The sequence below is a fragment of the Zingiber officinale genome, chromosome 5A (assembly GCF_018446385.1).
Source record: "Zingiber officinale cultivar Zhangliang chromosome 5A, Zo_v1.1, whole genome shotgun sequence".
Lineage (NCBI taxonomy): Eukaryota > Viridiplantae > Streptophyta > Magnoliopsida > Zingiberales > Zingiberaceae > Zingiber > Zingiber officinale.
Window position 1 is genome coordinate 120,896,636 of NC_055994.1, and position 18,254 is coordinate 120,914,889.

The following is an 18,254-nucleotide window of genomic DNA, read 5'->3' on the forward strand; positions in this document are numbered from 1 at the left end:
TTTGTCCATCTGTGTCAGAAATCATTGCCTATTACAAACTCGATTCACTTGTCTATTTAGAACGAGATATCAATTATGACTTAGTATCTGAGTTTTATAACAACCTTCATCAAACTAATGATGTAAGTTATAAAACAAAAGTTGCTAAGCAGACTCTTGATTTCAGTTTCTCAGCTTTCTTTGATTATCTAGATTGCCGGAGGTGTTCAAGAAATGTCTTTTCTATATATCCTGATCTACCAGACCCCTTACCTTCACCCTTTGATATCTCATCTGACTCCATCTATGAGTATTTCTTCGGACATCCTAGACCGGGTGGGCTAGATGAATTAGATGTTGATTTTCCTACTTTTGCAGCCTTGAGATTATCTGCCCCAGATTACATTCTTTTTAAGATTGTCACAAACTGCCTTCTGCCAATCACATCTAAACCCTTGTCTGAGATCCGACCATATCATTGCCTGATGCTTTATGGATTGCGTCGGCGTCTCGACTTTGACATCATGTCTAGCATCTATTCTTCGATCATCTCCTATAGTGAGCCAAACAGCTTCACTGTTTATATGCCTTATGGGCATATAATTACAGATTGGCTCGAGACCCTTCAGATTGATGTCTCTAAGGGTAGAATAGTCAAGATGGTCAGGCAGGACTGCAGACTTGGGAAACGGACATTTTCCAAGTCTGGCATCATAGGACAGAATGGGGAGGTTCGGTGGAAGGATGGGAGAGCACTAGGTGAGCTACCACGGGCACCTCCACGACAGGTTGCGGCTGCTCCTGTTGCTGCTCCTCCTGCTGCTGCTGCTGACGATGGAGAGGCAGATCCTGATCTGCGCTGATAGATCGCCGAGTTGGAGAGTCGCATTGATCGGCACGATGAGCTGCTGGCTGCTGAGCTTCACGGGCTGCGCGCTCGGATTGACCAGCGCTACGATGATCTACGCAGTCAGCAGTTGGCGACACATCAGGCGATTATGGGATGGATGACCAGATACCCACCTCCGCACATCCTCGAGCAGCGGCATGCCACCTCAGGGACCCACTCCTCCAGCTGATGATGCTGATGCTCCTCATTATGAGGAGGTTGATTGATACACATTGTTCTATGCTGTCATTTTGATTATCTATGTTCTGGATGTTGTTTGTTGGATACTTATGTCTGACCTGGATACTTGCTGATTTTATATATTTATGCTGCTCATTTTTTTGCTTATGTTTCACTTCCTATTGGCTATTAATATGCTGTTCATATGTCATGTCTTGTATGTCTCTTATTTCTTTATCACTGTCTTATAATACACTTAGAGGGCATTCTAGGTGGATTAAGAAAAAGACAGTATGGGTTAAGGGGGAGTCCTTTAACGTTTTCTTACCTAATTCGCACCTTTTCGGTGTTTGACAAAGGGGGAGAAGATAATTAAGTTTAAAGATAAATGAAAGTTTGGCTTTAGGGGGAGGATCTTGATTCCCCTATCCTTACATGGTGTTGTATCTGTCTTAGGAGGAGGATCTTGATTCCCCTAAAATTAGGGAAATATGAACATTTCTGATCTAAACTTAAATCGTGTTGTCAAACAACAAAAGTGTTAATACAGTCTGACCTGGCTGTTGTTTTGATGTTGACACTGATTTAAGTTTGTATCAGATATTAATTAAACTCAGACTGATTAATGATCAAGGTTGATCATGTGGAGAGGAAAAGTCCAAGTACGGATACTTGGCACGCGAAGTCGGAGAGGGCTCGGTAGCTCGTTCTCTGGACCGGACAAAGTCGGAGAGGGCTCGGTAGCTCGTTCTCTGGACCGGACGAAGTCGGAGAGGGCTCGGTAGCTCGTTCTCCGGACTAGGTCAGAGAGGGCTCCGTAGCTCGTTCTCTGGACCAGACGAAGTCGGAGAGGGCTCGGCAGCTCGTTCTCCAGACTAGGTCAGAGAGGGCTCGATAGCTCATTCTCTGACCCGGACATGGAAGTCGGAGAGGGCTTGGTAGCTTGTTCTCCAGACTAGGTCAGAGAGGGCTCGGTAGCTCGTTCTCTAGACTAGGAAAACGTTAGGGTTTAGGGCTGGGAAGCGCTAAAACCAACAGAGGCATTGGATCAGTCTGTTGACCGATCCAGTGATACTTTGGCTGTCTGGATCGGTCTGTCGACCGATCCAGTGATACCTTAGTTATCTGATTGGTCTCGTGACCGATCAGTAACCACACAGTAGCTTTCTGTGGGTTATCTGATCGGTCTGGTGACCGATCAGTAACCAAACAGTACTTCACTGTATATTATCTGATCGGTCTGTAGACCGATCAGAAGGAAGCGAAGGATTCAGAGGACAATAGGGGATCGGTCTGTCGACCGATCCACCTATAGGCTGATCGGTCCACAGACCGATCAGAAGCCTCCCAGACCGATCAGGATATGTCCTGATCGGTCCAGAGAGCTATGGATCGGTCTGTTGACCGATCCACAACGATGTCATTTATCTTCTGATATTTCTCTGCGATTTCTGATTCATCTGATCTAACTATCTGCTGTAAGCTTTTTGAGTTACAGATTGCAGGTGTCATGCCAATGCTTGAATTCAAACTAAGCACCATCAGAAGAATAAGACCAAGTGCTCTTTCTGCTGTGTTTCGCTGCAAATTGTGCAATTGGAGCGTCAACTTTCACTAGCTGCGATCAGTTGGCAACAGCTTGACTCTTGCTTATTGGTTCGAGCTCAGAAACACCAGTGAAGACCATGGATGGTATTGGTGTGAGTTCAGAGAACCAGATGAGGAGGAAAAGTGATTGGCGACGCCTGAGTTGGTCGCAGTGATTCGATACAGGTGACAGTGATTCGGCTCTGGATGAAGACAGTGAGAAAACAGAGCAATAAGAAGAAGGAAGAAGAGAGGTTTGAAGCAGATTTTTTGAAAAACTCTCTGTCGATCAAGCAAGAGGCTGTGTGTTTGAGCTCTTGGCTGAGGAACTTCTTCTGTCTCTGCGTTTTGATTTCATCGTGGCTGTAAGTTGATTGTTTATTCCTTTTGGCCACTAAACTCTGTAAGTCTTGTGCTTCATTTCAAATCTTTTCTGAGACTTTGTGGAGAGGTTACTCCACCGAGAAGGAGAAATACTTAGCCGGAATTTGTCCGGGGTGTGATCTACCGAAAGATCAAGGGATCGTCCACCTTACGGACACGCCGAGGAGTAGGGTTAAATTATCCCCGAACCTCGTACATCCTTGTTGTGTTAATGGTGGGTTGTTTCTTTTCCTTGCATCAGTTTTCTTTTTGCTTATTTCGGCTGTGCTAACAAGTTTTTGTGAGGAATTAATTGAGTTTTTAGTGGAGGCTATTCACACCCCCTCTCTAGCCATCCGAAGGTCCTAACACACGTGAGAGAGCATCTCCCCATATATATATATATTCACAACTTTAATACTTGTGATATATTATAACCCACCATAATGTCATGAAACTCTCAATATGAAACTAAATTTTCACATACAATGGAGTCTCCTTTCTTTCGACATCCTATTTTTATTCACATTTTCAACCACATTCTCCTAGGGCCTTAATATTTTCCTCTTGAATGAAGTCTGTAAGAGAAAGCATAATAAAAAGTCATGCATCTTGTTCTTTGAAGTAATGATGATATTGCTCACCCTAAGCGATCTAGTATCACCAGTCTCATAAAAAGATATAGGTAGGTAAATCATGAGTGACATTTATTCTAGTGCAGTGACCCTTTGCATGGGGGAGATCAGAGACCTAATGAGGTATTTTATATTCATTGGGGAATTATCCCTAAAATTATTGGACAAATACTCATACAGATACCAACCACATCAACTCGTGAGAGTATCATGTATATTGTTCTTCTTTACATTTATAGAATTGTCGGTTGTTTCAGATTCGACAATTTATCAAACAGCTCACCTAAATTTTTAAATTTACTAAAAGGCATACGTTACTTTACTATTTACCAAAGAGCGCACATTTTCAAGTGCAATTCTTATTTTAACCTCCTAACAATCTGACTTGTTCTATCGTTTTTATTTTCTCCATTATTTTTCTCTGTCTTCTCTCTTATACCAGCATGCAGAACATATGAATAACATTACATAAGATTTAATTAATTTTTTTAATAATATTTTAATACATTTGAAGAAGTCAAAATAAACAATGGATAACATATTTGAAGAAGCCAAAATAAACAATGGATAGTATATTTAAACTTTTTACAATCTCATAAATTCACTGGAATTGAAATGAATGTAATCAGAGCTCTCTAGGTCCATCAGTGAGTTTCGGTCAAAATCCACTGATGGATCTAGAGAGCTTCGATTGCATCCATTTCAGTTTCTATAGATTTATGATGTTGCAAGGAGTTCAAATATGATGTCCATTATTTATTTTGGCTTTTCATAAATATTAACATGTAGAATGAAAGAATTGTTAAAAACACCCATGTTGTGCCTGATATGGAATCATATCAGTCCCGACGTGGACCAAAATCCACTGATGGGCCTAGAGAGCTTCGATTACACTCATTTCAGTTCCAGTAAATTTTTGAGATTGCAAGGAGTTCAAATATGCTATCCATTGTTTATTTTGACTTCTTCAAATGTATTAAAATATTATTACAAAATTAATTAAATTTTATGTAATGTTATTCATATGTTCTGTATGCTGGTATAAGAGAGAAGAGAGAGAAAAATAATGGAGAAAAGAAAAATAGTAGAAAAAGGAAGATTGTTAGGAGGGTAAAATAAGAATTGTACATGAAAAAATACGCTCTTTGGTAAATATTAAAATAACGTACGCCTTATAATAAATTTAAAAATTTAAGTACGTTATTTGAATAATTACCGTTTCAGGTTTAACATTATCTAACATGATTAATCATTATTTATATTCATAGAGGGCATACTATCTCACTCTAATGATTCTTGAACACTCACCGACGCAAGTTGGTCAGATGATCTATCAACATGTCTTCTCCCGTACTTGATGAGAAGAGTATCATTACGGTGTTGCTTTCCAGAGAGTTATTTTAGCATGTTGTGTGGCCTTCTAAAGGTTACTTTCATATCTAATTTTCTCTTTTGATGTTAGTACATTGCAAGTCTTTTTCGTGCTATGGATGCTATTGCATAACCATTTTCAAATGCAGACATAAGCCCCATTATGTAACCATCACTTCTTGAAGTCACAACTGTTGAAAAAGTGAATAAAAAAATAAGATGAAAAATTGACTCTAATATCAATAAAAATTGACCCTAAAAATTGACTTTCAGGGTGAGATGGTTGATTTATATATTGAATTACAACGGTAGATATTATGAATTCGTGGAGGAAACTTGTATATGAGTGTGACTTGTGTGTTAAATGTTACACCGATTGAGATAAAAAAAAAATACTCAAAAAAATTGCCAAGCACATTAGACTCAAATATTGTTCAGTTCGTCGTACTTGCGGTGTTTAATGTTAGATCGATTGAGATAAAAATTACTAGAAAAAAACTAGTTTCAATTCTCTACTTCTTTTTTTTTTTTTTTTGCTAGATTCCTTTTAGATACAATTGGAATCTATCAAGTTACTGCAGTATTCGATCCAATACTTGGAGAATTATTGTAATCAAACATTATTTACAGGAGTGACTGATGGGAATTTTACAGTTAGATCGTGTCAGTGAGATGGAACCAAATCTGGCGGAAGGCCTTGACGACGACGTCGTGATGCTCGCTGGAGTTGAGAAAGAGATAGCAAGCAAGCAGCTCCTCTAAATCCTCCGACGACCGGATGTTGTTCTCCGCGATCATCTCCGCCATCGACTCCCGGAAGTCCCTCTGCGGATCCGACGAGCACTTTACCACGGCGACGCCCCCCGCCGGAAGTCCCTTCTTCTTCTGCGCTGTGGCCGCGGGAAGCTGGCGGTGGACCTTTTGGCTAGAGAATCGCGGCGAGTTGGCTCGAGTCCGGAGGCGGCGGCGGCGGCAGGGAGAGCCCACCTTCGCATGGCTTGGTTTCTCGCTCGTGCTCTTCTCCTTCACCAAGATTAGATTTTGATCCTTCCACGAGTTGCCATCCACGATCTTGTCCTCGAATTCGACTTCTTTGGGCGATCTCTTCGTCGAGATCGGAGGGAGTTTGAGCTCCAAGACCGAGTCGAGCTCGAACTCATCCAGCTTAGAGTTCTTGCTGGAGTCCAGGTCCGTGGCGGAGGACGTAAACCCGCAGCTTCCAGAGTTCAACCACGACTCCACGTCGTCGGACTCGAACTCCACGAAGCAGTCACGCCGACGCGTCCACGTCTCCGACGGCGACTTCGCCGGCGGCAACGATTCATCCGTCTTCAATTCCCTAGAGCGGCAGACAGAGGAACCGACCGACCCGGGCTTCACAACCGAAGCGCGGAGGGGCTTCTTCTTCCTCGAGTTCCGGTGAGGCTCAACGGGGAAGGGCGAGTCCGAGGCCTTGCGGTGCTTGGACGAGAAGGACAACCTTTCACCCTCTGGCCTGCTGGAGTAGTAGCAAGACGCTCTATTGGGAAGCAGCTTCCTCTCAAGCGGCGCGGCAGGCTTTGCCACCGCCGCTCTCGAAGACTGTCTTCCCCGGTGACCCATGTCCCTCATCCTTTTCAGCCAAGTGTTCGGCAAAATGTCTGAGAGCCGAAACCTGAGGTTTCCCATTACAGAGAAGACAAACAGAATCCAAAAAGGAAAAAAGGAATGCTCGCAGTGGATGTGGCGATGGCGAGAGAGGGAAGAGGGTGATAAATAGGGAGGAGGAAAGGAGAAGGAAGGCTTGTCCTCGACCATTGTCAGGGTCCATGCAACAGGAATCAGTAAACAAGAACGGAGCACGAGGACGAGGGCCGTGATTCACTTGCTTTTTCTCGTGCAGACAGTGCTAGAGGGAGTATGGGAGCTCAGTCCGAATCTTGTTTGTTCTATTGTCGGCAGGTGTCAAAGTTGAGGACTTTCTCTTGTGTGATCGTAGAAACTGAAGGTAACAAACGAAGAAATTCACCATGATCTCATGCTTTGCCTCTTCAGATTCAGATATCTGCCATATCTTGTGCTCATTTCGGGTATTCGGGTCATGGGGTTTCCGATTTATCTGTCGGCTCTATGTCTCCCCGTATCGGTGCAGTAACTTTGATGTTGTTTGGTGAGATTCTCACTTGAGAACGCTCGGCATTTCCATCGAACTCGACCTTTTATTTTTTTACCTGCGAGATATTTGTTGGTGTAATATCTTTGGGTCAGGATGATCAAATTGATTAAGCTCAACTTAAGCTTGAATTTTAATGTTTAAGTTTTGATGTTTGATAATATATGAATATTACAGATACAATCATTTGATTGGAAAGATTGTTGGTGCAATTTCTCTTTGGTTAATGTTTGATTAATTTAATGTGAAGAAGAGTCAAGTAGGTCAAAATTGACCGGATACTTGACTGGAAAAGTTCTTACTGGAGGTTAGGCAAGTGGAAGTCCTGGTGAGTGAAGCCAGACAGTTGAAAATCTTGGTGAGTGAAGTCAGATGAAAGACCTAATAAGTGAAGCTAGGTAGTTAGGAAATTCTGGTGAGTAAAACCAGGTGAAATACCTAGTAAGTGAAGCTAGGCAGGTGAAAGTCCCGGTGACTGAAGCCGAACAGTGAGAAAATCCTAGTGAATGAAGCTAGGTGAAAGTTCTGATAAGTGAAGGCAAGTAGATGGAAAGTACTAGTGAGTGAAATTAGGCAGATGGAAAGATCTAGTGAGTGAAGCCAGACATATAAAAATCCAGGTGGATCAAGGTTGACTAGACATATGGTGTTGGGAAATCCAAGTAGGTCAAAGGAGTGATCGGATACTTGGCACAAAGAAATCCAAATGGGTCAAGGGTGACCGGACATCTGGTGGAAGGAAGTTCTGTTGGTGCTCGAAGCATCCGACGATCGAACCTGTGTTTTGATAATAACAAAGGGTTCAAAGTTAAGCTGTTTTGTGATCTAACAGTTTGAACAAGATTGCAGGAAAGTCCTAAGTGTACTTAGGCAAAAGTCCTAGCTGCGGTTAGGCAGGTGGAAAACCCTAGGGGGTGGTAACCCTAGGTCATAGGAGGTGGTAACCCTATGCGAAAAGTCTTGGCAGGTCGAGGGCTTCAGGCAAAAAGTCCTAGGGGGTGGTAACCCTAGGTGAAAAGTCCTGGTGTCGCAAACCAGGTGAAAGACTGGACGGGTCGGGAAGCGGGCGTCCAGTAGAAAGTCCGGAAGCATCGAGCGCTGAGCAAAAGTCCAATCGATCTGGAGGATCGTGCTAGCAACAGGTAAATCTCCTGAGTGGAGTAGGTGAGGACGCGTTCCCCGGAGAGGGAACAGTAGGCGTCGATTCGACCTAGGGTTTCCGATCGGAAATCCGAAATCAGACCCGGACAGTTCGGAAACTGTCAATATCTTACTCGTAGCTATTATGTGCTAACTTTGTTTTGCAGGGTATGTGTTTGTGACTAACACATTTTGCAGGAATAAAGGAGCAAATCATACCTCGGATGAACAATGTCCGAGGCACCTCCATGGAGCTTGGAGGTGCCTCGGGTGCAGACTATGAGCTGGCTGCGAAGAGGTGTTGGAGGCGCCTCGGACGGAGCTGGAGGCGCCTTGGACTGGCATGGAGGCGCCTTTAAGTGGATAAGCGGCAAATTCTTCAGCGCTGATCCACGCGGCTGACTCAGCGTGTTGGAGGCGCCTTGGAGCCTAATGGAGGCGCCTTGAACACCCTATATAAGGGGACCTCGAGGCAACAGTTAAAATATCACCTTCTAAGTGACCCTTTTGCGACAAGCTGCCAACGAGAAGTTCCCGAAGTGCTGTAGTAACATTCTGATGACCTGGAGCTCCAGATTTGATATTCTTGTCGTCGGTATTGCTTTTCTTTACAGTTCAAATGGTAATTAGTTTATAATAACTTTTTGAGCTTATAGTTGTTGTCCACCGGAAGCGATCAACGATCACGGGCCTTGGAGTGGGAGTCGCCACAGGCTCTGAACCAAGTAACTCCTCGTGTCTTTGTGTGTGATTGCCCTCTTAATTTCCGCTGCGTTTAACACTCGAGTTTTACGAATCGAACAAAATAGCCACGAGCGCTATTCACCCCCCTCTAGCGCTTCTCGATCTAACAATTGGTATCAGAGCGGGGTCGCTTCGATTTGGTGCAACCACCAATCAAATATTTTTTTTGTGGTTATTTTCAATTTTACGGAGTCAATTAGAAATAGCTTAATAGCTACATTCTAATTCTTTTTACGAATCGATTTTTGCTCGAAATTGGTGCAACACCACTCGAGCTCGTTAATTTTAGCTCTATTCCCGCACTACTAATCCAAGACCTAGTCTTGGGACATCTTGTTTTATTTTGTATTTGCATATTAATTAAATGGCCCAGCAAGAAGGATACACCGGAGAAAATTTCGGGTACTAGAAAGGACGAATGAAAATCTTCCTAAAAATCCAGTTCGAGATGTGGATGATCGTCAAGACTGGATTCCAACTACCAACCGATGAAGACGACAAGCCTACAACCTGCGAGAACTGGGAACCAACTCTAATCGAGAAGGTGGAAGCCAATGCTAGAGTGACCTGCACCCTCCAGTGTGGACTGACCAAGGAGGAGCTCCACAAAGTTGGTTCGTTTTCAACCGCAAAGGAACTATGGGAGAAGCTGATCGAACTGCACGAGGGCACCTCCGACACCAAGGTAAGCAAAAGAGATCTGTTATTTAATAAATTATATAATCTAAAAATGTAATAAGGAGAGACAGCATGTAACACCCCAAATTTCATGATTTGGAGTCCTAAAAGACCTTATTAAAATCTAGAAATGCTTTAGAAAAATTCTAGGGATTTTTAGAAATTTATAGAATATTTTTATGCAATTTTTGGAGGTCGTTTGGTATTTTTACTAAACGAAAGAAGTTTTGACAAAAAAATGTCTAAGCCGAAATTTGAACCAGCGACCTTTGACTCGGTCAAAACCATCCTAACCAACTGTGCTGGCGGTCATTACTGTTAAATTAGGAAGTGAAATATATTTAAGCTATAGTTCGAACGTTTAAAATAAATTGGAATAAAAAGTGCGCGGTGGAGGAATCGAAGCCTAAACCTTTGATTCAGTTAAAAGCCGGCTAACCAACTGAGCTAGCAATTGTTATTTAATTAAGTAAAGGAAGAATTTTATTTAAGTAATAGAAGTTAATAGCAAGAAATAATAGGAAGAAAATAAATTGTAGTCGGGATTCGAACAAATGCGCCGGGCCTTAAGCAGAACGCAGCCCACCAACAGACCAGCCGAACTTTTCTTAACTAAATCTATATTGAAATATATTTAAGTAGTACTAGTTAACAGAAATATGAGAGTATTAAAAAGGAGAACTTAGGTTTTAGCCGAAACCAAATTTCTCCTCCTCCCTCACGCACGCGACGGTGATCGGCGGAACCGCAGAAAAGCTAGGGCTTTGTTCTCCGGCGCCGGCGAAGGCCTTTTTCCGGCCGGTCTTTACAGATTCGAGGTTCCCTAGTCGAAGAGAGCTCGTGGGCACGAGGAAGGGTTGAAATCTCGAGGTTTGAAGCTTCACCCGAACCCTAGACCTCCTTCCTCCTCTCGGTTGTAAGTCCAAGCAAACAAGGGGTAAGTTGCTACTCACCTGCAGTAGGATAGTTCCGGATTCGTATTCCTTCTTGTTTTTGAATTTTCTGTGAAGATTGGGAATTCATGTTTGCTGCCGTGAGGTTGTTTTTGTGCCATGTAGTTGCTATTTGGGGTTCCTTTTTGCTTAGTTGCCGTGTAAGTCATTGATAAAGGATTCTGTTGTGAACGAATTTCCTTTGCATTTCGGCTGTAACAATAAGTTTTGTTCTGTTTTATTTTCTGCTATCCCATATGGCACAAACTGTTTGTATTAAGCATGTTATACCTAACTTGATTGAGCATCTAATGAGTGTGATCAACCTGATATTTCTATCATCTCACATGTTATCATGCATCTTCTAGTTCCATGCCATGTCATTATCTATTTTGTGTCCATGTCATGGCCTAATGCAGTAGCTTGTTTCTCTTTTTCCCTGGAGCAGTAGCATTGCCTGGCTAAAATTACACTTGTATATGTTAAGAATGTTAAGTGCTTGGAATTGCTCTGCTGTCCCAGCGTGATTAATAGTGTGGTTTGGTTCAGTTAATGTTTCACATGTGCTTAGTTTAATGTTTTCCTTGTTAATGTTTAAAGGTTTGCTAGTAATGAATTATTTTGCATGTACCACAAGTAGGAGTAGCCATGACCGAACTATGCTAACATGTATATGTATACAAGTTCTAAACGCCATGATGGAAACATGCCATTGCACCTTGTTTGAATAAAAGGCTATGATTGATAAACAAGATTAGTTTCACATAGGTTTTAATTCCAGCAAGGTTAGATTTAGTTTGAGTTTGTATGTAGATTTTTTAGGGCTTAAATGCAGATTTTTAATTAAGCTTATATTGCATATTTTTATGTAGATTTATAGTGCAGATTTTTATTAAGAAGAGTAGTGCAGATTTTTATTGGGTAGAGTAGTGCTGATTTTATTGAGTAGAGCATGTGCATATTTTTGTTAAGTAGTGCATGTGCAGATTTTTAATGTGCATTGCAATGCAGATTTTGTTTAAGCATTGCAGTGTTAGAATTTGTTTAAACATTTTAGTTTTGTAAGAAGCATTCTTTTATAAGAAAAGTATAAGAAAAGAAAGAAAAAGGCCAAGGCCTTAAGTAGATCCCAAAGTCAAGACTTTAGAGATTTTGGCACACAAGGTGCTAAAGAAAATGCCGAGGCATTATATAGAAGTATTAAAAGATAACAAGTATTTTACTTTTATCAGTGGCACTGTACTGGACCTCTCATAGTCGTCCCTAGGTTTAGATAACCTAGTAGTAATGGCTCGGCCGACGGTCGACGGTCGACGACCATAGGGTCGCCAAATGGGCCGCCAAATGGGCCGCCGAATAGGTCGGGTCGTTACAAAAGTAAAAGCACAGTTGCTAGGCCCAAGAAGAAGTTGATTATTATTTTGAAGTATTATAAGTATAAGTTTTGAACAAGTAAAGCAAGTTTTACATAAGTATAAAGTATTTAAAGAATAAGTCTTTAAACAAGTGAAATAAGATTCAGAAGGTGTTCAGAATTCAGTAAGCTTAGTTCTTTATGCAAGCATGATAGTATAGACTTGCCTTACATGTTTAGCCCTTTCAGTATGTTTCTTTACTAATAGAAGAGCATGAGTTAGTTTACTGTTCTTTGCTATGTATGAGCATGAGTAGCTTTACATGTTAGCATTCAGTGTTAGCATGTTTTTATTTATATACATGCATATCGAGATTTTGTGAGTTAGATAGCGCTTACTAAGCAAATTTTGCTTATAGACTACACTTCCTCTTACTGCAGATACAAGAAAGGAAAAGATATAGAAAGGAAGGCGACAAGGAGGTGCTCGAAGGATGTGTGATGCCAGGACTATGGAAGCCTTGGGACTAGGAAAGAAGTTTTAGATTAGTTTTTATTGTCTTTTTCTATGTTAGGAGTATTTGGAATAGTATTTGTTATTTTGATATGATTAGGACGTAGCAGAAGAATTGTAATCTTGTGTGATGATTTCTTGTGTTGTTTTCTTTATTTTGGATTTATTATACTGCGTGGTTGATTGATATGTGTTCCAGCCGCTTGTGGCTGAGTATATATTGCATGTATTGTTGAATAAGGTCACCGGTACAGGGGAGACTGTGTCGAAATTTTTCGGTAGGGTTTCCACGTGATTTTTAATCATACCGATTAAGTAGAGTTAGTAGTTAAGTAACGGTCATCCTTAGAGAGTAGTAGTAGTAAGAAGGGTGGTCGTTACACAGCAAGTCAACTCCACGCTCGTATTCAAGACATCCTCAACTCCCTCCACGCGATCAGGCAAAGGGTTGAGAACAGGGATATAATAAGGTACGCTCTTAACGCATTTTCAAGGAGTACATTGTGGGCATCAATGATAGATGCCTACAAAGTCTCCAAGGACTTATCTTCCTTAAAGTTAGATGAATTATTCTCTGAGTTCGAATTACATGAGCAGACTAATGCACAGCCAACCGAGAAGGGCATTGCTTTGGTTGCAGGTATAAGTAGAACACGCGATCCTAGACCAAGGCATAGAATCGAACCAGAAATGGATGAAGAACCTGACTCAGACAATGAAGATGACGAGCTAACGACTGAGCTGGTCAACCTTGTAAAGAAGCTCTACAAGAAGAAAAAGGGGTTCAACAAAAGGGACCTCAAGAAGACAGTCCAGTCCAAGGAAACTCAATCAAGCTCGAAGGTAAAATTTGAAGTGACGTGCTATGACTGCAACCAGAAGGGACACATCAAGGCCAACTGCCCCAATCAAAAGGAGATAAAGAAACAAAGAAGGAAAAAGGTCTTGAAGGTAACGTTCGAAGAATCTTCCTCAGAAGACGACGACGATGAACTCGATCAGACGAGTCTCCTTGCACTGATGGCCCGGGACCAGATCAATATGTCCGAGAGCAAGAGCGAATTGGAAGCTGAATCGGAAAGAAGCCACGGATCCGTATCCGTTTCTGAAGGGCCTGACCCCACTGTAAGTATTTCGCGTTTAAATAATTTAGTTAATTATTTGTTACGTAAATTAGCAAAATCCAATATTCGGATCAAGTCACTTCTGAAAGAGGCATCAACCCTTAAAGAAGTGACCAACCCCAAATCCTTGTCTGAATCTGTTCAGATTGGAACCTCGACTCAAGTCCAAAAGCCTGAGGAAGAGAATTCCAACCTGAAAATTCAAGTCAAGGATTTGAAGACCGCGTTGGAACGGTTCACTTTGGGTTCCAAGAATCTTGACCTAATTCTTGGAAAACAAAAGGTCGTATACAACAGATCCGGAATTGGATTCAAACCTAAAAAGAAGTATAGATCGTATTTATCATTAGTCAACAAAACAAATAGAAAAGTGATCCAAGCATGGGTACCCAAGTCTAACTTGATCAATCAAGTTGGACCTGGTCAATATTGGGTCCTCAAGGATCAAGTATATTACCTTGATAGACCATATCGAGGCTATAATCCAGGGGGAGCCAAAGGAAAAACCATATTAATAAATAGATAAATAATTAAAAGAAAATAATTAAAATATAATTAAATTAAGAAACTTAAATCCAATCTATAAATTAATAATGTAGGGAGACTCCAGAATAGCTGGCACCTCCAAAACTAACCTACCTGGCAGGGTAATCCAAACCAAGCTACTCAGCAGGGTGATTAGGGTTAGAACTAAGAGGGCTAGGTTTAACTTGACCTACGGTACTGGTGAAGTTTTGGATGATAGTACGTTAGGGAAGCTTAGTCTATGCATGTCTAGGAAGATATGACTTCGACCTGGTGCATTTGGCTAAGTGGAACTGACCAAAGCTACCCTTTACGGATCCTAACTAGTTAGACCAAGGTTTTGTACTAAGTTCAGTGGATAGGACTATTTGGAAAACTTCGAGTGCATAGTTACTTTAATGATGTCCAAGTGACTCATCATATCTCAGAGGTTTATCCAAAGAATGTCTATTTGCTGAGCCCAAAGCTAAATCTGAATCTAAACAAAGTTAAATCTAACCCTATAACTGAACCCAATTCATCTCACAAAAATTATAGGATCCCCTAATTGAAAATTTTAGATTGGGTGAGATGACTAAGGACAAAATTAAAATTAAAATTAAAATCAAAATCAAAATCGAAATCTTTTAAAACTTATTTTAAATGTTTTAAAAACTTATTTAAAAATATTTTTTAAAACTTATTTAAAAATCTTTTAAAAACTTATTTAAAATATTTTAAAAACTTATTTAAAAATATTTTAAAAAACTTATTTAAAAATGTTTTAAAAACTTATTTAAAATGTTTTAAAAACTTATTTAAAAATATTTTAAAAACTTATCTTAAAAAGTTATTTAAAACTTACTTTAAAAACTTATTTAAAATTGCTTTAAGAACTCATTTAGAAATTAAATTAATCAAATCAAAGTAAAATTCACTTAAATTATTCAAAAGGTACTTAACTTAAAACAAACCTTACCATCTCACAATCACTAATAACTAAGTGTTAACCTAGATTGGGTGAGTTAGAAAGTTAGGGAGCTTAATTCAATCAACCTATCTTTTGATCCATCAAAAAAATCCAATTCAATACTTTATGTGTAGGAATTGGATCAATGGATGTTAGATAGTGGATGCTCCAGACATATGACTGGAGATAGGTTGAAGTTCACTAAGCTCAAATGCAAGAACCTAGGATCAGTTGCATTCGGTAACGACGGTAAACTTAAGGTAATCAGAAAGGGTAACATCGAACTTAGTTCCAATTTCATTATTCGAAACGTTTTATTAGTTGAAAATTTTAATTTTAACTTATTGAGTATAAGTCAATTATGTGATAGTGATTACTTAGTTACTTTTGATAATTCTGGATGCTTAGTTAAAAGTATTCATAACCCCGAAGTCATACTTAAGGGGCTTAGGAAAAACAATATCTACACAATTGACTTGCCCATATCCTCAACAAAGTGTCGTTTGACACAACAAGAGGAAAATAACTTGTGGCACAGAACACTGGGTCACACTCATGTCAAACTCATTTTAAAAATGAGTCAAAATGACCTAGTTAGAGGGCTACCCAAACTAAGGAAGTTAGAAAATATAATTTGCCAAGTTTGTCAACAAGGTAAACAAACTAAATCAACCCACAAATCAACAAATCTAGATAAAACTGACTCTTTACTTAAGCTCCTACATTTAGATCTGTTTGATTCACATGGAACCAAGTCACTAAGCAAGAACTAGTACTGCTTAGTCATAATTGATGATTACTCTAGGTTTACCTGGGTAATGTTTCTAAAAACAAAAGATGAAACCTTTGAAACTTTTAATAATTTTTGCAAGTTAACAGAAAATGAAAAAGATACCAAAATTAAAAGAATAAGAAGTGATCATGGGGGTGAATTTAAAAATCATAGGTTTACCCAATTTTGTAAAATTAATGGATACAAACATGAATTCTCATGCCCTAGAACCCCCTAACAGAACGGTCTAGTAGAACGGAAAAATAGAACCCTACAAGAGGCAGCAAGAACCATGTTAAACGAGTAAAACTTAAGTTATCAATTCTGGGCCGAAGCAATAAATACAGCAAACTACATTCAAAATAGAATTCTGATTAACAAATTACACAATAAAACCCCCTATGAAATATACTATAATAAAATTCTCAACTTGAACTATTTAAAAGTATTTGGATGTAAAGTTCACATTTTAAACACTAAAGATTACTTAGAAAAATTTACACCCAAATCAATCCAAGGAATATTCTTAGGGTACTCCTCAATCAGTAGGACCTATAGAGTCTATAATCAAAATACCCTAAAAATTGAAGAAACAACTAATGTAATCTTTGATGAAGAGAATAACCTACCTAATATAAATGAAAATGTTGATATTACCCCAAGAATTATAGAAGATGATGAAATCCAACCTAACACTAGTGAACCAGAGGAACTAATTACTGACCCAAGTATAAGACCAACAAGAATAAGTACTTCTCACCCACCTGACCAAATTTTGGGTGACCCAAACCTAGGAGTTAGAACTAGATCCTCCTATAGAAACCTAAGTCAGATTGCCCTTATTTCTAAGATTGAGCCGAAGACTATAGAAGAAGCTCTTCCTAACCTAGATTGGATCATTGCAATGCAGGAAGAGTTAGCCCAATTTGATAGAAACCAAGTCTGAGAACTTGTACCTAAACCCATAGATAAGTCCATAATTGACACCAAATGGGTATTTAGGAACAAATTGGATGATCAGGGTGATATAGTAAGAAATAAGGCCAGACTAGTAGCCAAAGGGTTCAACCAGGTTGAAGGGTTAGATTATGACGAAACCTATGCACCAGTAGCTAGACTCGAATCCATTAGGATGCTGCTAGCCTATGCAGCACATAAGGGATTCAGATTATACCAAATGGATGTCAAGTCAACCTTCTTAAATATGTTTATCAAAGAAGAGGTATATGTAAGCTAACATCCAGGATTTGAGGACCTAGACAACCCAAACCATGTGTTTAAATTGAAAAATGTCTTATATGTACTAAAACAAGCACCTAGGGCATGGTATGAACGGTTATCCGATTACCTAATATCCAAAGGCTTTAACCAAGGTCAAATAGATCAGACCCTATTTGTCAAAACCTTAGAAAAAGATGATTTTATAGCCCAAATCTACGTTGATGATATAATTTTTGGCTCAACCAATACTAAACTTTTAAAAGAATTTGTTAGATTAATGGAAAATGAATTTGAAATGAGTTTGGTGGGGGAACTTAATTTTTTCTTAGGTTTACAAATTAAACAAACCAGAGATAGAATCTATATTTATCAAACTAAATATGCTAAGGAACTGATTAAAAAATTTGACATGGAAAATTAAAAAATTATAAATACTCAAATGGCAACTAACATCAACATTGATTTTGACCCAGAAGGAAAACCAGTAGACCCAAAGCACTATAGAAGTCTAATAGGTAGCTTACTTTACTTAACTGCAAGTCGACCCGATATATTATTTGTAGTAGGTATGTGCGCAAGATACCAATCTTGTGCAAAAGAATCACACTTAACATATGTTAAAAGAATACTCAGGTACATTAAGGGCACCCTAAATGTCGAACTTTGGTATCCTAGAACCTGCACCTTTGACCTATATGGCTATTCTGATTCAGACTATGCCGGGTGCAAACTAGATAGAAAAAGTACAAGTGGCAGTTGTCAATTTCTAGGTCAATGCCTAGTAAGTTGGTCAAGTATGAAGCAACATTGTGTTGCCCTATCTACCACTGAAGCTGAATACATAGCTCTAGGAGAATGTGTATCTCAATTATTATAGATGATGCATACCTTAAAAGACTACCTATTAGAATATCAAAATACTAAAATCTCAATCGACAACATAAGTTCAAACAATTTAACCAAAAACCTAATTCACCATTCAAGGACTAAACACATAGATGTAAAACATCATTTTGTAAGGGATCACGTAGCTAGGGGAGATATTGTACTTAACTATGTTGAGTCCAAATCAAACCTAGCTGACATATTCACAAAACCCTTACCTGAACTTGAGTTCAGTGCACTTAGAAGACAAATAGGAATGT

The 18,254-nt window shown here is 39.6% G+C and overlaps 1 protein-coding gene across 1 annotated transcript; it reads right to left on the bottom strand.

Moving 5' to 3' along the window:
* Positions 1–5,503: 5,503 nt before the first annotated feature.
* LOC121981509 (transcription repressor OFP3-like) lies at positions 5,504–6,730 on the bottom strand. The gene has a single exon (XM_042534070.1). It carries the CDS (start codon positions 6,670–6,672, stop codon positions 5,659–5,661), a length of 1,014 nt encoding a protein of 337 aa, XP_042390004.1. The 5' UTR covers positions 6,673–6,730; the 3' UTR covers positions 5,504–5,658.
* Positions 6,731–18,254: the final 11,524 nt, after the last annotated feature.